Below are 25,767 nucleotides of genomic sequence, written 5' to 3'. Positions count from 1 at the left end.
AGTGTGCCCGCGACTAGACATCCTCTGTCCTCCCAGAGCCCATCCTGTACACGCGCCACAAAACCCTCGCCCGGCCAGGCTCTCCCGTCACCCCCACCCCCACTCCTTCAGGACTATCCCCGACGGCTCCACCCATGACCCCCTTCACCGACGTCACCCACTGTCCTGCGCTGGGCTCCCCGGAGACCTGACAGTGGGGAGTCCCACTTGAGCCCCCAGCAGCCATGCATGCCTCTGAGACATCCCTGGGGCTCGAGGGCAGCAGCGCTTGGCTGCCGTGTGGCTTCAACTCCTGGTCCAGATGCCCCATCCGTTTCCATGGGGCAGCTGTGAGGGAGGATGAAAGGGCCTCCCAGGGCGGCGGGCCAGTCGCTCTCCCGCCCCCACCCATACCAGCCCCGGGGCGGGTCACAGCACGGGTCCGGACTGGCTGTGCCGTGAAAGGGGCCTGAGCGGGAGGGGAGGAGAGGCAGGGGATGGGTGTATGAGCCCCTCGGAGGCGGGGGTCGGAGCTGGTAGCTACTGGGTCTCAGGGCTTCGAATGGCTGTGCTGTGTACTTCCTGTAGGACATTCGGGAAAGGAGAGGGTCCCGAGGCCACCTGTTGCACCCAGCAGTTACTGCTGGTAATGTTTTGTACATCAGTTTCTCTTAATCTCTTTTTCCCTCTATTCTTCTTTTACGAAGTCGGGATGCTACGCATTCTGGTATATTTCACTTCTGTCTCCTGGGCGACTCCCAAAGCTGTCAGGAATTCATCAGAAGCATTTACGTTTTTCATGTTGCTCAAAAGGTTTTTATCTTCTGTCAAGAGAACACGTGCTCCCTGTGGATCTGAGGGGGCCTCCATGTCCACCGTGGAGAATGTGGGAGAAGAAGGAAGGGTAGTAAGGAAATCAGGCCCCCCCAGATGCTGCCATCCAGAGACAGGCGTTCCTAATGGCATTTCTGGCCCCCTTTTCTCGCGAGCTTCACAAGGCAGCCCCAACCTGATGTCACAGAGGGCCCCCCGCCCTGCCATCCCCAGCTTGTGACTTCTGTCCTCGGGTTTGTAAGAAGGCTGCCCTTGCACGCACACCCTCATCACCTCACCGCTCACGGAGCCTGCAGGGTTGTCCACGCCCATCCCCCTTCAAAGCGTGTGGTGTCACCCCTTGGGCCAGATTGGCTCCTGGCCGCCCAGGCTGCAAGGGAGCGAATCAGGGATCAGGGTCTGCTAGCAAAACAGAAGGCACGGTGGAGCCACCGTGAGAACCACCGCAGGGTACATCACACCCCGCGGGTCAGAAAACTGGCCATGACAAGTGCAGGCAAGGGCGCGGGGCAGCTGGCACGGCCCAGGGGTGGGTGGGACGGTGGCACCGTCTGGAGAAGAGCTTCCGGGTTCCAATCAGTGACATGTCAGGGTCAACTCCACACCACCCAGAACCCCCACTACCTTGCGAGACATTACCCCAAGGTATGCACCAGCACTGCACTGAGGACAGTGTCACCCCAGGGGCAGGGATGGGTTTGGGGGCAGGTCTTAGGTGCTGGGATGGTTCAGGGTCTCCAGAGAGCCCAGCAAGCCTAGAGGCAGCACGGAAGACGCAGAGACGCAGAGGAGGGTCCTCCTGGGAAGTGAGTCTAACGGGCTCCCTGGGGGACAGACTGTCAGATGGTGGCGAAACTCCCCAAAGATGCGGAGGGGGGGCACAGCTCAGGGGTGACATGCCTGCGTGGCACGCACAGGTCCTGGGTTCAGTCCCCAGTACTTCCATTATAATAAATAAATAAACCTAGCTACCTCCTCCCTAAGAGAAATAGGTTAAGTTAAAAACAACAACAACGATTCATGCTCACACAAAAATCTGTAAGCAAATACTTACAGTGCTTTCTGCACCACTGCCCAAACCACAAAACCACCCAGATGCCCTCCAGGCGATGCCCAGACGGACCACGCTGACCACCTGGAGCAGGCAAGCGCAGGTGCAGACCCTGGTGGGGAGGGGGCTTGGGGTGTCCAGCGGGGACAGGCGCCAGACCACGGCCACCGGCGGCAGGGCCCCACACGGGACAGGCTGGATAAGGCAAACCCGGGGGACAGGCAGCAGACCAGGTGGGAGTGGGGCACCTCTAAGGGCCGCACAAGGGAGGCAGTTTTGGGGGCAGGAGTGGTCTGCCCAGGGTCTGCCGGCTGTTTGCGCTCGTGACTTCAACTGCATGTGAGTGACAACCAGTCCCCCAGACACCCAGGACGGGGAGACGGCGGATTATGCTGGAGCTCCCTAAGGGGAGTCCTACCTCCCACACGGGCACATGCACGCACACTCACAGGTACGCACGCACGCACGCACACACACGTCAGGAACAAAGAGAAACCAGCTCAAGTCAGAAGGTGACTCGGCTGCAGTCACACTTGTCTGCCCTGGACCACAGCAGTGACAGACTCTTCGTTTCAAAGACCCTCAGGGACATCTGAGATTACATGTGCATGAGTAACAGGTGAACACTTCCCTTTGGTTTAAAAACCAAGATCCCGGAGGCAGGAGGTGGGCCGGAGGGAGGGAGGGAAACCGCGCTGAGGGGCTACGGGCCCTTCTGCTGGGGTCTCCCCTTCGTTCTCTCTGCTCGAGGTCACGCCCTGCAGGTCCCCTGCCGCCCTGTCCTCTGGCTTCCCCGCACCGCCTGTTCCCAGGCCTGTCCTGGAACGCCCCGCCCGCCCTGGGCGCTCTGACCCAGTCTCTTCAGCTCTGGGTCGACCACTTTTCTGCTTCTCAGGTGTTGCCTTTTACCAGTTTGCAGCCTCCGCCCGCTTCTGATCCCCCAGGTCCCCTCACCACGCACCAGGGGAGTGTTGGTCTCGCGCTTGTGAGCGTGCCCCCCGCTGGGGTTTCCTTGGGAGTTCAAATCAGTTGCCCCCACTTTTCTTTGTGTGGGTGTGTGTGTGTGTGATTAATTAGTACTTTAATAGCCGAGGAACTTCTGAGCAAGCAGGGGGAGACTTGTAGTTTGCTGTGTCCTATTTCTTAGTCCCATAAATCTATTAAACAATGTTTTTAAAAAATATTCAAATACCGACTATCAGACACTTCAACACCCAATTAAGCATTTAACAAATTTCATTTTTCCAAATATTTTGAAATCAGTCACAAAGGTACTCAAATTCTCCTAAGCAGCTAATTGAGATCCCATCTCTGACAAAGGTGGGCCCAATTCTCTTCCTCCTTAAGGAGCAGACGAAACTCAGAAGTCACAGCGCTAGCAAGACGTGTGGAGAACGGTCTCCCGAGGCCAGGGCATGGGTTTCACGCCTCTCTACCCCTCTCCTTACTGGGGTCAGAGAGAGACAGGGAGACACAGAAAGGCAGACAGACAGGGCTGGGGAGAGGCATCAGGACTTTGGGGACAGAGTTGGCCCGGCTGTTGCGGGAGCCAGTGGTAGTCCCTGCTGGAGGCGGGGAGCTGGAGGGCCAGGTCGGGCAGAGGGGAGGGGCGGGAAGGGGCTGGAAGGGGAGGGAGGACAGGCTGGGCCCTCGAGGGTGGACTAGCCTCATGTGGCCCTGTCTGCCTGCCACCTCGAGGGGGTGGGTGTCCGGCCTGAGAAGCTGGCGCACTTTGTCGTAAAGGTAGGTGCAACCCTGGCCCAAAACAGACTGAGCGGATCCTGGGGAGATGACTTTCACGTGTGAGACCCTGGCCCAGCCCTCTGAGTAGGAAAAGTGGAATGGCTGTCACTTCTCTCCTGGCCTTCAGATCTCACGCAGAACTGTCCCTTCTGGTGCCCTTCACCAGGAACATGCAGGGGAGGGGCTTCTAAGAAAAGGGGCCCGGCCAGCGCCAGTCACCAGCACCAGCCCTGTCATGGTGGCCCCAGCGCACTTCCAACCTTGCCTACAGCTGCCCTTTGAGCCATAATTCCCAAACATAGGCACCAACTCGGGTCCCCACCTGACATGACACCACCACCCTGTCCCCTGGCAGAGGAGACAGTCCCTTCTTTCACCCCCAGTGATGCTCAGTCTTCTGGCCGACTCGCACTTCCAGGTGCTGCCCAGTACTGCAAACTCTGGGAAGGGGGTCAGCCACCCTGGACCGGTCTCACCTTAGATGATCGGGGACAAGAGAAGAGAAGAAAACGGACGTTCGTGGGTAATAAACACACAGGACTCAGCTATCTCAGGCCTCCCCGCTGCCCCAGTCACAGTAGTGTTGCTTGTGTTTAGAATAACCTTCCTCTGCTACCCAGTCCAGGACCCCTTGGAGGCTCCTCGCCTGTGGGTGACCCAAACTTTCATCCTGACAGGTCTGAACTGCGGCTGCCCTGCCTGAGTGCTGCTCCCCCTGGGCCTCCAGCCCCATCACTCCTGCTTTGCCCGCTGATTCACTGGCCTGAAGAGTCCAAAGTGGCTGGACAGGAGTATCGACTGGTGGCCCAGTGACACTGTCACTATGTCCCCGAGAGGGAGCACTGCTCCCCTGGGACTGAGCCCTCCAGAACCAAAAGTTGCAGGAACAGGAAGCACAGATTTTGCTGGCAGCTCAGTGGAGGTAACAGCAGCCACCCATTTCCATCCCTTGATTCCAGTCCCACAAATGCTGGAGAAATAGCCCCACTGGTGGCTGACTCAGAGCCCCCCCCCACGTCCCCGAAGACATTGTCGCAGCCCTGCGTGGTGTTGCCGCCTAGCTGGCATTGTAACCTAGGCTCCAAAGCGCCACCAAGCACACTTCTTAGACTGTCCGAAATGTGCAGCACTGACAGCAATGGCGAGGGTGTGGAGCAATGGGAACTCTCTCCGCTGCTGGGACGGCACAATGGTGCAGCCACATTGGAAGACAGTTGGCAGTTTCTTCCGAAACTAAATGTACTCTGACCGTACGCTCCAGCAGTCATCTTGGCATTTACCCAGAGGAACTGAAAGCTCACATCCACACAAAAACCTGCACACAGACATTTGCAGCAGCTCAATTCATAATTGTCAAAACTTGGAAGCAACCATGATGTCCTTCAGCAGGTGAATAGGTAAATATACTGGAGTCCATCCAGTCGTGGCATATTATTCAGCGCCAAAAAGAAATAAGCTGTCAAGTCATGAAAAGACGTCAAGGAAACTTAAATGCATGTTACTAGTGAAAAAGCCAATCTGGAAAAGCCTACGTATTGTGTGATTCCAACTCTATGACTTTCTGGAAAAGGCAAAACTATGGAGATGGGGAAAGGATGAGTGGCTCCCATGGAGAAGGCAGGGCGGGGGGCAGGCCGGGCACCTAGGCCGGACGGCCTCCGACGTGCGCCTTCTGTGCGTGTCCCGTGAAGCCTGCTCGTAAGCGTGTTTCTGAGTGATTGTACGTGGTGTTTATGCTTCAGCCGCAGTGTCCACGTGTCCAGCGCTCACGGTTGGTGTTCGTATGCTGTGGTCTTGCTGAGCTCGCTTCCTGGCTTGTTTATAGAGTCCTAGGATTTTCTGCCCAGAGTACCGTGCTGTCTGCAAGCCAAGACAGGCCTGCTTCCTGCCTCGCCGTCTGACAGCCCTTCCTGCCCTCGCTGTGTCACGCTGAGCAGGGCCTCGGGGCAGTGCTGTGCCGGAGCAGCGGGAGGGGGTGTCTTCCCTTTCTTCCTCGTCGAGGGAAAGCTGCCTGTCTTTCACCATAAAGGACGTGCAGCCGTAGTTACTTCGCTCTGCCCTTTATCAGGTGTGGGCCCCCCCCGCCCTTGGTTTACAGAGATTTATCAGGAATGGATGTTGGATTGGCTTTTGTTCTGCATTTTTGAGGTAATCATACCGCTTTTCTCTCTGGTCTGTGAATAGAGTCATTCACATTTGTTGATTTTCAAATGTAAACAAAACGTGCGTCCCTGGAATAAACCCCCCTGGGTTGTGATGAGTAATTTTTTTCAAAGAAACCTTGTTGGATTCCACGTGCCAAGATGTGGTTCAGAATCTGTGCGCATCTCTCCGCATCATCGCTCTGCAGTTTTGCTTTCCTGTCCTGCCGGTTTCGCAGGGTGCACGTGTTGCTACAGTGTCACGCCCAACACACGTGTTCTCGGGACACCAGGTTCCCAGGGATGCTGTGCTTGGGGACCCAGCTGTTGGTCCAGAGCTGAACCTGCCCCCGCGGGGTCTCCCCTGTGGCTCCTCCCGGTCCTTGAAAGCTGGCCCCACTTCAGGGCCCTCTCAAATCTGCCATCCGTCCACGATGCTCTTTACTGTTTTTTCTTGCAGGTTTGGGGCAGGGGCTGCTCTTTGCCTGCCCTGCTCCCTGGGGCTCTCCCTGACCCCTCAGCACGGTTCCCCAGCAAGGGGGGCTGCCTCCCTAGGGCTAGACCAGAACTATAGGGAGCCGTGTTCAGAGTTTGAAAAAAGCTTGTTTGATATTTTCTTCACGTTTTATTTATAAAGCAGACCCCACTGAAGCCAGATCATCCTCGTGTGTCATATCTAACTAAAAGAGGTCTCAGAAATTAATACCTGCAAACTCCACCCAAATCAAGAAACACAAAAACAGTGCAGGTGCCAATGGTCTTTATTTCCAATGAACAAAAAGCCAGATCAGATATAATCTTGATTTTATTTTCTCTTTTAAACACTGTAAATTTCACTCTGTGATTTTGCTGCCCACAGTGGGGTCCACCAATCAGCACACACATCAGCGGGGGCTCCGTAGAAAGGGGGGAGTCTGGGCCCACCACCCAGGCGGGCCCACCACCCAGGCGGGCCGAGTTAGAATCTGCTTGTAAACAAGACCCCAGGTGCGAATCTGCAGTTCACCGTCCGTGTTGGCATCATGCTTAGAATCGTCTCAAAGATTCTATCACTATCCTATACATTCGGTGGTTGTATAATTTTGCTTTTTAAATTTAGGTATTTCAATGATCTGAAACTAATTTTTGCCTCAGGTGTGTGGGGGGAAAATACCCTTATTTTTTTTTCTAAAAGATTGATCATTTGTCCTGTTATCTTTTTGCGAGTAGTCCGTCATTTCCCTCCCGGGGACGTATTAAGTGGGAAAAAAAGAAAAGCAAATTATAAAACCATAGTGTGATCTTATATTGTTCAAAGAAAAGACACTGCAAAATAAACAAACGGCACTGCAAAGATAAACGTCTGAGCTGTGACAGAATGAGCAAGAGGAGGTTCAGAGCCTGCTTGTTAGAAAACTGTGCCTAAATCACAAGCCTTTCTTTAAATGACCTGGTTCCTCTACAGAAAACAACCACTGGTTGAGACCGGGGTACTGGTGAGAGGGGTACAGTAAGTATTTTGAGCCTGCGAGAGTAATTCTTTTAAAGACCACGTATTGTATGGTACCATTTCTGTGCAGTGCCGGGGGTTAGCAAACCCACGGGCACAGAGAGAGTCGAGTGCTAGTGGCGTGGGATTCTCTTTGGGGTGAAGATGTTCTGAACTGACTGTGGCTTTGGGATGTGAATATGCTACCGCCGAAGGGCACGCTTTAAACGGACGAACCCACATGGCATGTGCGTTATAGCTCAAAAAAGCTTCTAAAAATCTCTCAGGTCACTGGCCAGTGCTTGTCGGGTGCATCGATCACACCCGCCCTGGCCCGTTCTAGGATGAACTCGTGCACCACGTGTTTACCTCACTGAGCTTTCACCTGCGCACAGACGGCCTGGTCGCACCTGTGCTGGGGGCAGCTGTCTCACCTGTCTACTGTCGGGGCGCACGCAGCCCTCATGGCCCCACGCGCGGAGAAGGCGGACGGCACTGCGCCCCGTGGCTGCGTGAACTCGTGGTGGAGTCACTCCCATGGGGCCTCCTGCCTGCGCCCCGACTCCCAGCCAGGCCCGGGAAGGCCTACCCCGCGGACCCCCGCACCACCCCCCCCCCCGCGCCCCGACCTGCGCGCGCAGGCTGCGCGCAGGCCGGGGCGGGGCCGGGGGCGGGGCGGGCGGTTAGCGCGGCCGGCCCGCGGGGCGGGGCCGCGGGCCGGGGCGGGGCCGCGCCGGGGTGGGGCTGCCGTTGCGGGCGGGCGGCGCAGGCGCGCTGTGGCCGGCGGTTTCCGCGCCCCCGCCCCGCCCGGCCTGGCCCCGCCGGCCCGCCCGCCCGCGCGCCCCCCGCCGTTGGCGCCGGCATGTCGGGCCCCGGGCCGCGGGAGCCGCCGCAGGCGGGCGGGCCGGCGGGCCCCGAGGGCGCGGACGCGGCGCTGGGCGAGGCGGGGCTGAGCTTCACGACCACCGACCTGAGCCTGGTGGAGATGACGGAGATCGAGTACACGCAGCTGCAGCACATCCTCTACTCGCACATGGAGGCGGCGGCGGCCGACGGCGAGCTCGAGACGCGCCTCAACTCGGCCTTCCTGGCGGCGGCGGCGCCGGGCGCGGCGGCGGCGGCGGCGGGGGGCTTCGCGGCGGCGGGGGGCGCGGCGGCGGCAGGAGGCGCGGCGCCCGTGTACCCGGTGCTGTGCCCGCCCGCGCTGGCCGACGGCGGCTTCGCGGGCGCCAACCCGTGCCTGGGCCACATCGACTTCCAGGAGCTGCGCATGCTTCTGCTGAGCGAGGCGGGCGCGCCCCCCGCCGCCGAGAAGACGCCGGGCGCCGACGGCCCGGGCCCCGGCGCGCCCCGGCCCAAGGCGCCCGACGGCGCCGGCAAGGAGAGCGCGGAGGGCGCGTCCGAGGCGCGGGCCAAGTCGGCCGTGCGCGTCCGCCTGGAGGACCGCTTCAACAGCATCCCCGCCGAGCCCCCACCTGCCCCGCGAGGCGCCGAGCCCCCCGAGCCCGGCGTGGCGCTCAACAAGTGGGTGCATCTCCCAGGGAGCAGGCCCCGCGGGGTCTGGGTGTGGGCCTGGGGTCCTACAGAGAAGCGTTAGCCTCCGTCTGAGTGTAGACCAGGATCTTGCGCAGAGAAGCAGCGGCCTCACCGCAGCCTGCATCCTAACAGGGAGCGGGCCCCGCTGGGTCTGGGGGCGGCCGACCTGAAAGTTTGTGTGCTCCGTGCAGGCACAGCGAGCGAGCAGGGTTAAGTGCATAACCCAGAGCATCACCTTTTGTGGTTTGCACTCTGCGTCAGCACCTGCGTGTGGAACAGATGCATTAAGATAGCTGTACAGGTGCTCCTGAGGACCAGAGGTTTGCCCCCCCCCATTGACTGGGGTTAGGGCTGACCTCCCTACGCACGCACAGATGCAGGAGCGAAAGATGCCATATTGTGAGGCTTTGAGTGTGTAACACAGCTTCATTCTGCAGCCAGCCCGCCAGCCCACAAGTGATCTCTCTGCAACAGCTGCTGGGAGAAGCCTGTCGGCTGGGATGCCGCCTCAGTTTTCTGTCTGTCCCCACTCTGTAGTTTCCCCATTTTGTCCGTAGTCAGCAGATTTTGGAGGCTGGCCAGAGAAAGATTGGTGTCAGAGGTGTGATGGGAAGGGAGGTAACCAAGAGGGGACACAGCCCCCGCTTCCAGGGTGAGGAAGAAGAAAGTTTGAACTCGTCCCCTGCAACCGTGGTTGAGTTTTGTTTTGCGAGGTTCCCATGATGAGGGCGTGCTCATCGGGCAGATTGGAGGTCCTAGCTAGAAAATCGAATGTCAGCATTAGCGTGTGATAGTGACTGCGGTGTTTCAGGGGAACTTACCTGCCACACACGCGTCACGTATTTCTGGGTCTCTTTTGTCTTGGCAGTTTGGTAACTCTTATTCGACATCCGTCTGAATTAGTGAATGTTCCTCTTCATCAGCAACAAAACAAATGTACGACCTTAGTGAAAAATAAAACTGCTGCTGCGACGACTGCTCTGCAGTTTACGTGCCCACTGTTTACCACGAGCGCGTGCTCTGCTGGTGGGAACTCTAACCTCTCACAAACACAGGTAGGGAAGACGATCAGCGAAGCTTTGCTCTTTTTTATTAAATGGATGAATTTTCTTTTAGGTAGGTCCCTCTCAAGGATTTTTTTTTCATTCATTGAGCTCAGTAACTTTTTAAAACCGAGAATGTGTGGTTTGGCGATGTTGTAAAATCCTCAGTGCACCCAAAGTTCTGCAGATTCATAGTAATAGCTTTGACATTACTTCTGTTCACGTGCATTTTACTTGTGCGATAAAGAGGAGATGAAGTCGAGTGTTGATGAAGTTCCTGTCGCTTCATTTTTTCCAGAGTTCTGGTAACTCCTGTTCCGTACTTGAAGCTGCCAAGCATCAGGATGTTGGATTGCCCCGGGCGTTTTCTTTCTGTTACCAGCAAGAAATTGAATCCACTAAACAGACTTTGGGCGGTAGAAACAAAGCTTTGCCAGAGCAGGTCTGGATTAAAGTAGGAGGTAAGCGGCGATACAGCGGGAGCCAGCCAGCGCTTCCTCCTCCCCCGCCTGAGTTATGCCCTCGGGGTGCTTCTGGCCGCTGGTGGAGAGGGCGAGGTGGTTTGTAAACACATGCGAATGTCTCGGGAGGCCTTTTACATCTTGGGGACCCTTCGTCCCGCCCGCCCAGTCACCTCATCTTGAACACTCTTAGGAATGGGGAGCGTCATAGTTATTTATTCATTTTTGGTTGAAGTGCAGTCCGTTACAGTGTGCCACTTTCTGGTGCGCAGCACAATGTCCCAGTCATGCAGATACATACACTCGTTTTCATATTCTTTTTCATTAAAGGCTATTACAAGATACTGAATGTAGTTCTCGAACATCATATTTACACTCGGCATGAAAATGTTGAGTTTAGGGGCTGCTTTTTCTTTACAGTCCGCTCCGGAAACAGGAAAATGGTGGATTTCCATACGTTTTCAGTTGCCTTCAAGTTACTGAGAGCACTTACCTTCTTTTTTTTTAATATGTTGTGAATGGGGCAGGAATCTGAACTCTGCAAAAAGCTTTAGGGGACAGTCTGCAGACAAGCAGAGGATTGAGTTGGTAGCAAGAGGCCATAAGGTGATTCAGAAAGTTTTAGAGGTAAAGAAACTGCTGAAGGCAAACTTTGCTTACCTCTAAAAGATCAACTCTCAATCCCTTTGTCCCTGAAAACATTCTTTTTCAAGTTATCCAACAAAGTAACACAGCTTACGCTAAGCTTCTCAAGAGCTAGTGAAGACAGGATACGGATGGAGTGCCTCTGCTTTCTCCCACGTCAGAAATTAATTTTTCCTTGTTACACAACAGTGACGTGTGCAGAAGTACATGTAACCGTTTGTAAAAGGTTTGTAAAGGTTAATATTGAAGTAGTCCCTGTACAGACTACTCAGCTTAGGAAATAAAATATTACCAATACTTGTGAATTCCCCTCAGCGTCTCTTGCAAAGTTGTCCCCATTCTGAGATTTGTGTTGCGCAATCTTTTGCTGTAGAGAATCTGGCTTCGAGTGGCACCTTGGGGCTGCACGTCACCGCACGTGCTAATTAGAGGCCTTCTGTGCTTTGCTGGAAATCTGACGTATTTCTGTAGCGTAAGTCAAGCAATGACGTGACTCCTCCTTTTGCGGGGAGAATCTCACTTGTGAGGTGAGGGCAGATTTAATCCTGAGCCACTGAGGTTTTACCCTCTTCTGAGCGTCATGGTTAGAACAGCAGTTGTTGTATTAGTCATTGTGTGTAAAGATCTTTTGGAGAAGGTGTTTCCAGCTTTCGTTTTCGTTCTGTGTATCAGAATAATCAAACAGCTTCTTGGTTCCTCTGTTCATTGATGAGAGTTAAAATGCAGGTTGATTTAAGAGCGGGACTGTCGACAAGACGGGTTGATTTCGTGGTACTTGGGCGTTAAAATTTGGTTTCTGTTCAGTTGTGTTGTTTGACCTAGAGCTTTGTGCTGACGCCCACATGGAGTTACTGCCTGTTTCCTGCTCTGTTCCGTGTGCTCCTTGCCTGTTAATGTTTGTATCTGAGATTGGAAATACCAAGAAATACAATGGGGCAAGTTAAGAAAAGTAGAAGAACTAAAATACCACTTATCTCTTCTTTTGCAAAGAAGCAGCGCTATGTAAGCAAGCGATAAATAGGAGGAATCGGAGTCGGATGCGTCAGCCGGACACCAGCGTGGAGCGGAGAGCCCTTGGGGAGATCCAGAACGTGGGCGAGGGCCCCACGGCGGCCCCGGGCACCTGGCAGGCCGCGGAGTCCTCCCAGCCCCACCTCGGCGAGCAGGCCCCGGGCGGGCCCCAGGGCGGGCGGTCGCAGCGGCGGGAGAGGCACAACCGCATGGAGAGAGACAGAAGGTAGGGCGGCCGCAGCCCTGAGCCGCCGCGCAGGCCGGCTTCCACGTTCAGAGGGAGGCCAGCTGGCGAGAGTCAGCAGTCACTTGGTTTTGCTAAGTGACTGGGGGACCCGAGGCCTCCCCCAGGTCTGATGACCCGTTAGGAGGACTCGTGGCTCTGATCTGTGGCCCAGCAGGGTCAGCAGAGGTGCGTGGGGAGGAGTCCAGGGGACCAGGCCCCTCAGAGACCCGGCCCCCCGGGACCTCACAGGACTGATGACACAGTCGTGGTGGTTCCCGCCCTGGCACACAGCCAAATCCAGAGCCCGGGGGGAAGCTGGTGTCTGACAGCGTTCTGTGCACAAAGGGCTGAGGCGCCGGAGCCCCCGACTGCCGGCGAGGGGAGCCCCCCCAAAGCCCCGGTTCTTGGGTGCAGGTCAGGACAGCCTCCCGAGGAGGGGCCTGCCCGCCAGCCGGGGCGCCCAGCTGTGCTGGGTCCTCTTACGGATGCTGGCGAAGGACGAGTTGTTTTATCTGCGCCGTTCTTGCAGAGTCCGAAGGTGGTTGGTGGTCCTAGTGCAGCTGGGTGTCCACGCGAGGCTCCCCTGACGTAGAGCTGGCTGACTTAATCATTGATTGAGGACTTTGTGCTAGCTTGTATTTGAGGCTCAGGAAATGTAACGTTGAGCGAGACTGATCTCATCTCTGCAGCTGCAGTGTTGAACTAAAGCACTTCTTTCTTCTCTCAGGGAGGGACGGATTTAGGTCTGTCTATTTAGTTGTTTTTAATGGCGGGACTGGGGATTGAACCCAGGGCCTCGCTCGTGCCTGCTGGGCTGCCCTCTGCCGCTGGGCTGTGCCCTCCCCCCAGCAATTTATTTCTTTTCAAAGGGCTGTATTAGAGCCAGCCGGCCACATACCTTTCCTAGACACGCGTCTGCACACATTCTAACTGAACTCACCGTGAACTGTAATAGCCACTGTTCCTACTCTGCCATTTATTTAAGAGATGTTTACTGAATACCCACTATCTGGACAAAAGAAGCCTTGTATGCGGTTATGGTAAGAGTGTGTATTCTCACTCTGCCGCTTCTTAGTTTGATGCCTTCCACAGATTCTCTGCCTCCTCCTGAGTGTCTCATCTGTGAAGTAGGGCATCACATCCTGCACAGGCTGGGGACGAGGACTAACGGGCGGGTGCCCGTGGGGCCCAGAGCCTGCGGTTACAGAGGGTCCAGGCGACGCCCGTGTCGTCGTTACCTTAAAAGTTGCCCTGAAATTCTGGGTGTACAGTCGGGCAGATGAGAAGCAAGGGCCACGTTGTATAAGCTGTTCAGGGTCAGCTCACGTGGGGCTGTGCGTGTCACCGAGTGTCGTATGTAAAAGTTAAAAAGGGCCTAATAAAAAGACTCCTGCTGTGATTTAAATCATCTCTAAAAAGACCAGGTTCTGAGATACTGACATGCGAGTGGTCTGTGGTCCTTTCTGAACTGGGGCCCCTTGGAGAATCAAAGCTGAGAATCCTCCTTGGTCTGGAGACTTGACCTGGGGGCCGCTGTGTGGCGGGAGGGGGGTCCCAGGGCAGGAGGGCCCTGTCTGAGCTCTCGGCCGCCTGCTGTATTCCTCTGGGCTGCCTCGGCTTCTCCATGTCACGCCCTTGGGTTTGACTGTAGGCGCAGAATCCGCATTTGCTGTGACGAGTTGAACCTTTTGGTCCCGTTCTGCAACGCCGAGACAGACAAGGCCACGACTCTGCAGTGGACCACGGCATTCCTGAAGTACATTCAGGAAAGACACGGAGATTCTCTGAAAAAGGTCAGTATTCGGGCTACGTAGATTTTCGGAGTCTGTAAGCCTATCAGTGTTGCTTTTATCTTTTCCCCCCTGAGATCCCCCAAACTGCCCTGTGGCCCCTGGAACCTCGCGTCAGAGCTGAGTCCGCTGTGAGCCCGGCTCTGCTCACTGACCGCCGAGTGTGAAGGCCGAAGCTGTCAGGGGACAGGTGAGGCACCTGCTGTAAGTAGTGGGTTGTCCTGGGGCTGAAGAGACCTGTAGGGTGTGGGTTTCTTGCCCGCAGAAAATTTTGTGAAAGGGATAAAGCATGAATAGGGAAAAAAAAAAAAAAAAGAGGCAGGTGAATGTCAAAGAAATAGTCTGGACTTCACACGTGTTCAGAAGGCAGAGAAGAGCGTGTGCAGACTGGGCGACTGGGCAACTGCGGCGACTGGGGCCGGGCCCGCGCTCCTCGGTTCCTTAATACAGCTGCCTGCTTGACCCCGCTGTCTGGTCCAGGGCACGGTTCCTGGGAGCCAGGCTGGCTCCTGGTGGGACCGGACGCTCGGTGTGAGCGAGAGAGTCCAGTCGTCCCCTCCTTGGGGCTCAGAGGGGAGAGCAGAGGCCTTCCCAGCACCGGCTCCTGTGCTTGGCCTTGGGGGCCCCTCGGCTCCAGGTCCCGGCCTCCGGGTTCAGGTGGTCAGATGAGCGGTGGTGAGGCCTTAGTGAAGAGGGTCTGGTTTTGTCCCTCGTCCGAGCTGTCGTGCAGTCGCTGCTGTTGGCCACAGCTCGAGTCTGATCAGAGCCCCGAGCTGGCGTTGGCAGAGTAAGCCTGGAACCACTTCAGAAAGAGCCTCCTATGTCTGGAGCCTGCGCCCGGCCCTCCTGGGCTGAGGGCTGAGAGTCTGTCTTCTGGTCCCTTTTCTGCGCCCACGTGCGTTTCCATCTTGTGAGTGACACAGTTTCACTGAGTTCCTGGTTTTCGCTGTCCATTTTATTGCGTTTTAGAGCAATACCTGTGTCAGACTTGTTCTCATTGGATCATTTACGGTGATGTATAGTGTGGTTCCTCTTGAACGTTCATTTTTAGCGGTAGACTTGGTTTATTTTAATAAAATAAAGCTTTACTATTCGAAAAAATGATACAGTGTTTGGCTCTGTGTACCTAGCAGTGGAAAATTACTATTTATGTAATTCATTCAAATGTGTTGAAGGTGTTTCCAACAACTGAAAAACTTAACTGTCTCCATATAAACCCAAAGATTAAACAGATTAAAAACTTAGGGATACTAATATTCATGTACTATACTTCCTAGATATTTCTGAAATTTGATTACATTGAATTTATAGATTGTTTCTGGGCCGGGTTCTAGGACCCCCCAGGCAATGGGCTGAGGTGACGTGAGCAGCGGTCCGCCGGGGCGCTGGGGCGCGCGGCCTCAGCCCTGTGTGCTTGCTGCTTCCGGAGCTACGGCCCTCTCTTAGCTGCCTGAGCAGTTTGGTTCTTAAAGATATGATACACGCAAGTCTTACGTGGTTTTCCCAAAATATTTTAGTACACATTTCATCCCGCAGGTCTTTCCGCCTCTGACCAGGCTTCTGTCCTGGACGCTGGGGGCACTTTGGATAAGACAGACCCCGGGGCGGAGGGTGCAGAGGCCGCCTCCCTCCCGCCGTGCGGGTCTGCTTGGTGCTTGGCGAGGACCGCTGTTGCTGCTGTGTGTGGAGACCAGGCTCCAGGAGGGAGAGGCTGGGGAGGGGGCAGGAAAGGAGGCGTGGACCCTGGTCAGAGGCCGTGGCCTCTCTGCTGAGACTGGCCAGGGGCCTACTGGCCAGCGGTACCAGATGTGGAACGTCTGGGAAGAGGAAGTGGGGCCCTCGGGGTTCTGGCTCTGGCATCTGAGTGGATGGTGCTGTTTACGGGGGTGGGGAGGCGTGGGGAGAAACAGGGCAGGCAGGACCCCCCCGCCGAGTGACAGGCTAGGTTTTCTGTGGCCTGGAGCCCAGGTGGAGCAGCTCGGGAGGGAGACCTGCCTGGGCGACTGCGGGTCGTTGTCAGCAAGTGGGTGCTTCCCCCTTCGTGTAATTTTTCTCCTGCACAGAGTCTGTGAGCACCTGTCCAACCCTCACCTAGTCTCATCCGTTGACATTGACCGTGTAGAACGTGCACACACTTCCTGCTCAGTTTCAGAGACGTGACAGACGCCGTGAACCTTCACTCCTGCGTATTCCTGTGTGCACCTCCCACGTAGCCCCGGGGCCCCTTCCATGCCTCGCAGGGTTGACGGTGGTTCTTGAACATCATCTGATACCCAGTCCATATTCACGTTCCCCACAAAGTTGACTCTTGCGGCTGCTTTTCCGCAAACCAGCATGCGGCCTTGGTCACGCACGGCATTCAGTTACGTTTTTCAGTAACACTCTGTGACAGTCCCACCACCCCGCCCGACGGCTTTTCTTACGGCCGTGAGACTGAAGGGATCAGGCCAGGTGTCTGTAGAATCTTGGATTTAGATGACTCATCGTATGTAATTATGGTAATTTAAAAATTGTATATAATTTGAACTGGCAGAAAGATTCCAAGAATAGTTCCAAGAGCCCCTCGTACCCCCACCCAGCTCTGCGTGAACCTCCAGTTGTGAACGTCTTGCCCTGATTGCTCCGTCTCAGTGGCCTGAGCCGTTTGCCTGTAACCTGCAGGCACCATGCCGCTTCGTGCCCGAGCACTTCGGCCTGCGATCGTGAGAGCAGCACGTTAATCTTACAGCGTGCTTACACAGCGGTCAGCATCGGGGCCCTTGACGCTGCTGTCATATTATTACCTCATTCAAGTTTGACATTCAGATTTTGTCTCTTTTCCCAGTAATAGTCTCTGCAGCATTTTCCCAGTCCAGATACAACCCAGGATCGCTGGTTACATGCAGTTGTTGCCAGGTGACATTTCAGGGTGGTGACCTTGAGCCCCAGTCCCCCGTGCCTCCCCCTCCCTGCCTGTCCCCAGCCCGGCCCCCGGGTGATCAAAGAAGATGGTAGTTTTTAACAGTTTGTTGAGATGCCTGTCGTGACCTCTGGTGTGGTCAGCGCTCTCAAGTTCTGTGTTGATGTGGAAGGAGTGCGCGTCCTCTGGCGAATTCTGTTCATTAGGTGGAGATCACGAGTTGTGATTCAGGCCTTTCCTCTCTGTCTCTTGTGTGTCAGACCCGTTGTTCCGAGACCCCACGTGGCGCCTCCCACTGCCGCTGGACTTGCCGCGGCTGCTCAGGGCTGCCCCAGCGCCGGCCGGGTGTCGGCTGCGCGCGCCTGCGCCTGCACCCGTGCCCGCGGTTTGCCGTCCCTCTCGGTTCCGTTAACCCGCTGCCTGTAATTCTCTCTTCTCTGTCCAGACAACACCAGGCTTCTTCCTCTTCCTAATTTCCTGATTAATTTCTTAATGGGTATTTTTTGACACATGTAATTTCTTGATAGTCTCTTTCAAAAAAGAACCGTCTTTCTTTTTCCTACTGAAAATGTAATTTTTATTATTGGCATTCTCAGATTTACAAATCTAAGGTGAATACCAACTTTGGCCAGCCAGCATCTCAAGGTGTTTGATGAGTTGTAAAAATCCCCTAAAAATCGATTATTTTTCTTGGGTCTTATTGAAATAGATGCTGGTTGGGAGAGTAGAGTGACAGAGACCGCCTCACCTTGGCACAGCTGAGGGCTGGCGTCCGCGTGTTCCCCCCTTCCATGGTCACCCCAAGTCCCTGTGAATTGAGTTCCAGGGACCTCGTGAGAGTCTAGATTGAGCTACAGCTTTTTTGTTGCTGTTCATTGTACCGGGGATTGAACCCAGGACCTTGTGCTTGCTGGGCACGTGCTCCGCCCCTGAGCTCTGCCCCCACCCCTCACGCCACCACTTCGCCCCACCTCTGGCAGAGCCGTTCCAAGTAAAGCCAGGCGCCCAGGGCTGTCCTTCTCGTCCGAAGATGGTTTAGAAACTCTCAAAGCACTTTCTTACGTCTGAGAAATGAGTTTCTTCTCTCTGGCTTCTTCTTAGTTATTCTCAGAGGTAAATTCTGCTTCTCAAATGTAGCCGGATATTTTCTATTTGGGCTTTGGGTGTCAGAATATGGGGAGTGGTCAAACCAGAGTTCATCTTATGTTGCTTGAGACCCACTGAAAACCTTTAATGTTCGGGAGGAAAGTAGCTCATGTTACATGCAGGCCCCGCTTCCGAGCAGAGGACAGGCGGCCTCGGGCAGACGGCGCCTTGAGTGCAAGCAGGGGGAGCGCCCCAGCCTCCCCAGGAGACTCGGAAGTCAGAGCAGAGACGGCAGGGCGCATTTACTGCCCTTCCTGGACTCGAATTGAATAGAAACCTACTGAAGTCCAGCAACAGAAGGACAAACAACACAATTCAGAAATGAGCAAAGGACTTGAATAGACATTTCTCCAAAGAAGGTAAACAAATGCCCGATAAGCACACGGAAAGATGCTCAACGTCACTGACGCTCAGACAGCGGACTGTGTTTCACCATCAAAGGGAATGAAGTTCTGGCACCTGCTGCACGACGTGGATGGACCTCAAAGCAGGACGCAGATCGGTCACATCAGCTGCATCATCTGTTGTCTTTCGTTTTGTTGATGGTTCTGCTTTGACTGATGAGGGGTTAATACCCAAAATATATGAACAGCTCATACAACTCAACATCAAAAAAACAAACAACCCGATTAAAAACTGGACAAAAGAACTAAATAGACATTTTTCCAGAGAGGAAGTGCAGCTGGCCGAGAGGCACGGGGAAGATGCCCAGCACCACTAGGCATCAGGGAAAAGCAAATCAGAACCACTGTGAGGCAGCACCTCACACCTGTCAGACTGGCCACCATCAAAAGAGCACAAATAACAAATATTGGCAAGAATGTGGAGAAAAGGGAACCCTCCCACACTGTTGGTGGGAATATAAATTGGTGCAGCCACTGTGCAAAACAGTATGCAGGTTTTTCGAAAAAAATAAAATTGGAACTACCATATGACCCAGCAGTTCCACTTCTGGGTAAATATCTGAAAAAACAAAAACACTAATCAGAAAGATACATGCACCCCAGTGTTCACAGCATTATTTACAATGGCCAAGACATGGAAGCGACCTAAGTGACCATCAACCGATGACTGGATAAGGAAAAGGTGGCATGTATATATATATATATACACACACACACCACATACGTAGTGGAATATTACTCAGCCATAAAAAAGAATGAAAGTTTGTAAGTCAGGCTGAGAAAGACAAATGCTGTGTGATATCACTTATATGTGGAATCTAAAAGATAACAACAAACTAGCGAACATAGCAGAAGCCGCGGGGCGGGTACAGCTCAGTGCGGAGCATGTGCTTCGCTGCATGAGGACCTGGGTTCAGTCCTCACCACCGCCATTAAATAAATAAACAAATAAACCTAATTCCCTCCCCTCCAAAAAACGTCCAAAATAAAATTTTCAAGTAAGCTAAAACAAAACAAAACAAACCCAAAAAACAAAAACAAAAAAGTAGACTCAGATACAGAGAATAAACAAGTGGTTAGCAGTGGGAGAGGGGGCCGTGTGGGGGTGCGCGGGCGAGGACAAACTGTTGGCTGTAAGACGGGCTCAAGGATGTACTGCACAACACAGGGAATTTGGCCAATACTTTGTAATAACTGTAAATGGAAAATAACCCTTTAAAATTGTATAAAAATTAAAAAAATTTAACTGGAATAATAATAAAGCCCACTTTGCAATGTTAGTAAATAAATACCTAACAACAAAACAAGCAGGATCCTGAGCGAGAAAGGCAGACACGAAAGGACAAACACTGTGTGATTCCGCTTACCTGAAGTCCTCGGAGTCATGAGACTCACAGAGTCAGAAACTAGCACAGTGGGTCCAGCGGCTGGGGCGGCAGATGCAGTTAGTCTTTAACGGGGACGGAGTCTGAGTTTGGGAAGATGAAAATGTCCTGGAGACAGATGGTGGTGGTGATTACACAACATCGTGAATGTACCTAAGCCACTGAATTGCACATTTACAAACGAACGATAAAAGTGGCAAATTTTATGTTGTATGTATTTTATCATAAAAAAAAAACACGTAAACCTAGACTTAATTGTGTGAGGCTGCTGTGCTTATAAAAACAACTTACAGAAACGTATGCGCGCACAAAACTAGAGACTGGAATGATGACCTCCTGGGTCCCGTGTCTCTCACAGCTTCAGGCGTCTCTCTGTTTCATCTCTACCTCCTCACCCTCCCACCATCAGTGAATTGTTTTAAAGCACTTCCAGACGTCTCATCATCTCATCATTTCACTCGCACGTGAATCTCTAAAAAGAAAAGGGCCGTTCAAAAGCACAGCCCCAGCAGTGGCATCCTCCTCCTCCACCTCCACCCCTGCCTGGTTTTCTCTTTTGACAGTTGACTTAGGTGAATCAGTATGCAAACAGTGCATTTCACTGATAGCTTTAATTTTTTTATTAAAAAAAATTTAGGTCGGGAGGTAATTAGGTTTATTTATTTAATGAAAGTACTAGGGATCGAACCCAGGCCCTCATGCATGCTAAGCAGGTGCTCTGCCCCGGAGCTATACCCATCCCCCGGTTGATGGCTTTTAAATAGTTGTTAATCTGCATTAGCTCCCCTGTCCTATTTTCCTTGCGATGTATCGACAAGGCTGAATGTTACTGAGCCAAATGTGGGTCCACTTGTCTGCATGCAGCAGAGCCATCGCTGACACCTGGTTGTGGCGCAGAAGAGCGCAGTGTGTCTTGCAGGCACCCAACAAGGAGCCTCGAGTGGCTGTTGCTCAGAAGACTCAAACTCCTCGCCGGCACCTGTGATAAACACCGCGCTTTCCTTCACCACAACCTGGTGTCAGTAGATTAACTTTACCGCGCAGGGGCAGGCAGCCCCAGGTTCGATTTGGTAACAATTTTTGGCAACCCTTGTGGGACTCCCATCCCATCTAGGCTGCCAGAATTGTTACCAAACTGAACTGGGATCCGCTCGCCTGCGCGCACTGTTACGTGTCGTGAGCAGTTATGCTCTCTAATAACTTTACATCTATGTTTCTCGAGTAAATTAACATACCAAATAATCTTAATTAGTCTAATATTTCTTTCTGAGATGCCTCAGGAGCCCTCTGGAAAACTCAGAGTTACCTAGAGAAATAAACTTACAATTTGTTATCAAAAGCAGCTCAACATTCCAGGAAAACTTTGTTCTCTTAATAGAGAGAGAAAACCAAGCCCTGTCTTACACCTCCTTATTTTTAATAGCAGAATTCATTTACTTAATTAAATTCAATCTAATCTTGGCTGGTCTTAACCACACACAAGACTCTTTTCTCAAGGTTCCTTTTACACAAACCTTCCAGCACTTTCTGTGTCCATTTTTTTCCCGTCCAGAAACAACCAGCTCTAGGACAAAATCATTCTTTTTTTCCCCTTCACAAAGATACTTCCATTTTTTATGCCTCCTCTCACAGACAGCACGGGTCCTGCTTGTTGCCACTCTGAAATGCTTCCTTCGCTACACTTAGTAGCTTTTTTTTTTTTAACTTTTTAAATTGAGTTACAGTCATTTTACAACGTTGTGTCAAATTCCAGTGTAGAGCACAATTTTTCAGTTATACATGAGCATACATACATTCATTGTCACATTTTTTTTCTCTGTGAGCTACCACAAGATCTTGTATATATTTCGCTGTGCTATACAGTGTAATCTTGCTTATCTATTCTGCATATGCCGGTCAGTATCTACAGATTTTGAACTCCCAGTCTGTACCTTCCCACTCCCCACCCCCTTGGCAACCACAAGGTTGTATTCTATGTCTATGAGTCTGTTTCTATTTTGTATTTATGTTCTTTTTTTTTTTTTTTTTTAGATTCCACATATAAGCGATCTCATATGGTATTTTTCTTTCTCTTTCTGGCTTACCTCACTTAGAATGACATTCTCCAGGAACATCCATGTTGCTGCACATGGTGTTATATTGTCGGTTTTTATGGCTGAATACTATTCCATTATAGAAATATACCACAGCTTCTTTATCCGGTCATCTGTTGATGGACATTTAGGCTGTCTCCATGTCTTGGCTATTGTAAATAGTGCTGCTATGAACATGGGGTGCATGTGTCTTTTTGAAGTAGATTTCCTTCTGGATACAAGCCCAGGAGCGGGATTCCTGTGTCATACGGTAACTCTGTTCCTAGTCTTCTGAGGAATCTCCACACTATTTTCCATAGTGGCTGCACCAAACTGCATCCCCACCAGCAGTGAAGGAGGGTTCCCTTTTCTCCACAGCCTCTCCAGCATTTGTTATTTGTGGACCTTTGAATGATGGCCATTCTGGCTGGTGTGAGGTGATACCTCACTGTAGTTTTGATTTGCATTTCTCTGATAATTGGTGGTATGGAGCATTTCTTCATGTGCTTTTTGATCATTTGTATGTCTTCCTTGGAGAATTGCTTGTTTAGGTCTTTTGCCCATTTTTGGATTGGGTTGTTTGTTTTTTTCTTATTAAGTCGTATGAGCTGCTTACATATTCTGGAGATCAAGCCTTTGTCGGTTTCTTTTGCAAAATTTTCTCCCATTCTGTAGGTTGTCATTTTGTTTTACTTATGGTTTTCTTTGCTGTGCAGAAGCTTGTAAGTTTCTTTAGGTCCCATTTGTTTATTCTTGCTTTTATTTCTATTGCTTGGGTACTATTTAGTAGCTTAATTACATATGTGTACAGTTTTTACCCTTAAAAACTTTAATCTCTGGCAAAAACCAAGGAACAAGTAATTGAACCGTTTTTCATATCGGCATTTTGATTGGCAAACTTATGAACACATTCTCTAACTCTAAAAACACGTTTTCCTATAGCACGGCTTTTCTCTTTAGTGTGCTACAAGACATGTGTCTAATAAACCGAGACATCTTTAGCTTTGTCTCTCTCTCAAAAGATGCCAACGAGCTCCAGGAGCCTGCCTGCACCTGCACCCGCACCTACACCCATACCTGCAGCTGCATCTACACCCACACCCAAACCTGCACCCACACCCACAATGACACCCACACCCACACCCGCACCTGCACCCACACCCACAATGACACCCACACCCACACCTGCACCCACACCCACAATGACACCCACACCCACACCTGCACCCACACCCACAATGACACCCACACCCACACCTGCACCCACACCCACAATGACACCCACACCTACAGCCACACCCACACCTACACCTGCACCCACACCCACAGTGACACCCACACCCACATGTACACCCACACCCAGAATGACACCCACACCTGCACCCACACCCACACCTACACCCGCACGCACACCCACAATGACACCCACACCCACACCTGCACCCACACACACGACACCCACACCTGCACCTACACCTGTACCCACACCCACAATGACACCCACACCCACACCCGCACCTACTCCTGCACCCACACCCACAATGACACCCACACCCGCACCTACACCCACACCCACAATGACACCCACACCCGCACCTACACCTGCACCCACACCCACAATGACACCCACACCCGCACGTGCACCCACACCCACAATGACACCCACACCCACACCCACAATGACACCCACACCCGCACCTACTCCTGCACCCACACCCACAATGACACCCACACCTGCACCCACACCCACAATGACACCCACACCCACACCTACACCCACACCCACAATGACACCCGCACCAACACCCGCACCTACACCTGCACCCACACCCACAATGACACCCACACCCACACCTACTCCTGCACCCACACCCACACCTGCACCCACACCCACAATGACACCCACACCCGCACCCACACTCACAATGACACCCACACCCACACCCGCACCTACTCCTGCACCCACACCCACAATGACACCCACACCCGCACCTACACCCATACCTGCATCCACACCCACACCTCCTGCACCCACACCTGCCTTCTCCTTTGTGAGGCTGGGCCTGACCCACATGCTCAGAGCCTGTCAGTCTGACCCAGCTGGTAGAACTGAGGCCTTTTGAGAAGTCTGTAGAGATGAAGTGGCCTGAACTGGACCCATAGCCTGCAGGTGCCCATGGTGGACATGTTGTGTAAGTGATCCAGTGTCTGTGTGGGGTGGTGGAATGTTCTGGAAGTGGATGGTGGTGACGGTTGCACAGCAGCATGAACATACTTAATGCCACTGAACTGCACGCTTACAAATGGTCAAAATGGTAAAGGTGATGTATGTAAAAATAAAATACATGGCTGTCTTTCAATACAAGAAGGGTGTACAGGATGGTCGGGCATCTGAGAAGCTGTTGGAAATGAAAATACATGCAGATGTAACTATCTGAGTAAAATGTCTGAAGCCTCATTTTTATCATCTGTTTCCCCTTACCAGATGTGATGTGTGTTTGTGAATGGTGACACCTTAATTTAACCATAGATTTTGAAGTAGTTTAGCTCTTGTTTTATATTTTTTACTGAAGTGCAGTCAGCGACAATGTGTCCATTCCTGGTGTCCAGCACAGTGTCCCAGTCATGCACACATAGACACATACTCGTTTTCATGTTCTTTTTCATTAAAGGTAATTACAAGATGTTGAATATAGTTCCCTGTGATGTACAGCAGGTATTTTGTTTTTTATCTGCTTTTATATATAGTGGTTAATATTTGCAGATCTCGAACTCCCAGTTTATCCCTTCCCCACCCCCTTTCCCCGTCAGATTGTTTACCATGCGAGTCTGTTTCTGTTTTGTAAATGAGTCCATTAGTGTCCTCTTTTTTTCTCTTAAGATTCCACATCTTAATGAGTGATATCATATAGTATGTCTTTCTCTTTCTGACTCATGAAGTAGTTTGGCTCTTAATTTCAGCCTTTTGTTTTTGATGCCAGCTGTTTCCATGTCTGTGAACATGGTACATTGATGACCATTTCTTGACTTTAGGAATTTGAGAGTGTGTTTTGCGGTAAAACTGGTAGAAGGCTAAAGCTGACCAGACCAGACTCCTTGGTGACGTGTCCCGCACAGGAGAGCCTACAGAGCAGCCCCACTATGGAGATCAAGTGACCAGACGTGAACGGGAAACCTGGGGAAGTACGTGGCCGTCCCTTCGTGACCCATAAACGCTCTCCTCCAGACCTGGGACTCCGCTCGACAGTCTAACGCTCCAGGGACACGGCTCAGCTGATGGGACTTCGGTGGGGACTTTGAAAGCACATTTTGTAAAAATATTTAAGACAAAATATCCATTAATGTCCTCTTAGACCTTTTGGGGACGAAGACATCTTGACAATTTGTAAGTAATTTTTCAATTATCTGTCTGATTCTATCATGTTTTCTTAACATGATAACGTAAAGAAATTAACATCCTTTGTAATTGCTTTGGTCTTAAAAGGTACATAGCTTTTTACTTATTTCATTTACATTTTAAATATGCCCCTTAGCAACTGGAACAAATTAGTTGTTCTTAACTATAAGTAGTTTGGAATTTTTATTTCACTTGTTTATCGCTTCCCCTTGCAATGATTTCCAGCCACACAGAGCTGCATTGCAAAACGCAGTCCTATGTTAAACCATTTTGCTGGAAATTTTCCAGAGACTTCCTTTAAAGGTGCTTTTGTCCATAAGTGAAACACTGTCACAGGGGCTGCTTCAATGCCCTCGTTCCATATTGAGGCATTACTTTCTGTGTAATAAACTGTAGTGTTTGGAACGGAGTTTTTCAAATGAGTGGCTTTATTTATTATAACAGATAATACCAACAGCCTTTAGTGCAATACAGTCGCCTTCAATAAATACTGTCAACAGGAGATGATTAAAAGTTTGTACACAGAAGAAGCAGGC

General features: G+C 52.1%; 1 protein-coding gene across 2 annotated transcripts; it reads left to right on the top strand.

The window, feature by feature from the left end:
• Positions 1–8,058: 8,058 nt before the first annotated feature.
• Positions 8,059–25,640, top strand: TCFL5 (transcription factor like 5). Of its 2 annotated transcripts, none has more exons than XM_074347581.1 (6): positions 8,059–8,740; positions 9,621–9,807; positions 10,094–10,256; positions 11,895–12,138; positions 13,790–13,931; positions 24,868–25,640. In XM_074347581.1, exons 1-6 carry the CDS (start codon positions 8,079–8,081, stop codon positions 24,988–24,990), a joined length of 1,521 nt encoding a protein of 506 aa, XP_074203682.1. In that variant the 5' UTR covers positions 8,059–8,078; the 3' UTR covers positions 24,991–25,640. The 2 variants fall into 2 exon arrangements, with proteins under 2 accessions (XP_074203682.1, XP_074203681.1); XM_074347580.1 differs by having other exon boundaries at positions 8,063–8,740; positions 11,892–12,138.
• Positions 25,641–25,767: the final 127 nt, after the last annotated feature.

Source organism: Camelus bactrianus, chromosome 19 (genome assembly GCF_048773025.1).
Source record: "Camelus bactrianus isolate YW-2024 breed Bactrian camel chromosome 19, ASM4877302v1, whole genome shotgun sequence".
In the NCBI taxonomy this organism is placed as follows: domain Eukaryota; kingdom Metazoa; phylum Chordata; class Mammalia; order Artiodactyla; family Camelidae; genus Camelus; species Camelus bactrianus.
The sequence above is the reverse complement of the archived record's forward strand: the minus strand, read 5'-3'. Positions and strand labels throughout refer to the sequence as shown.

Excerpts from the sequence above, each read along its gene's own strand:
- TCFL5 (XM_074347580.1), top strand. The coding sequence starts at position 8,079 with ATGTCGGGCCCCGGGCCGCGGGAGCCGCCGCAGGCGGGCGGGCCGGCG. Across the intron at positions 9,808-10,093 it reads CTAACCTCTCACAAACACAG|AGTTCTGGTAACTCCTGTTC; the intron begins GTAGGGAAGACG and ends CATTTTTTCCAG. Across the intron at positions 10,257-11,891 it reads GGTCTGGATTAAAGTAGGAG|AAGCAGCGCTATGTAAGCAA; the intron begins GTAAGCGGCGAT and ends TCTTTTGCAAAG.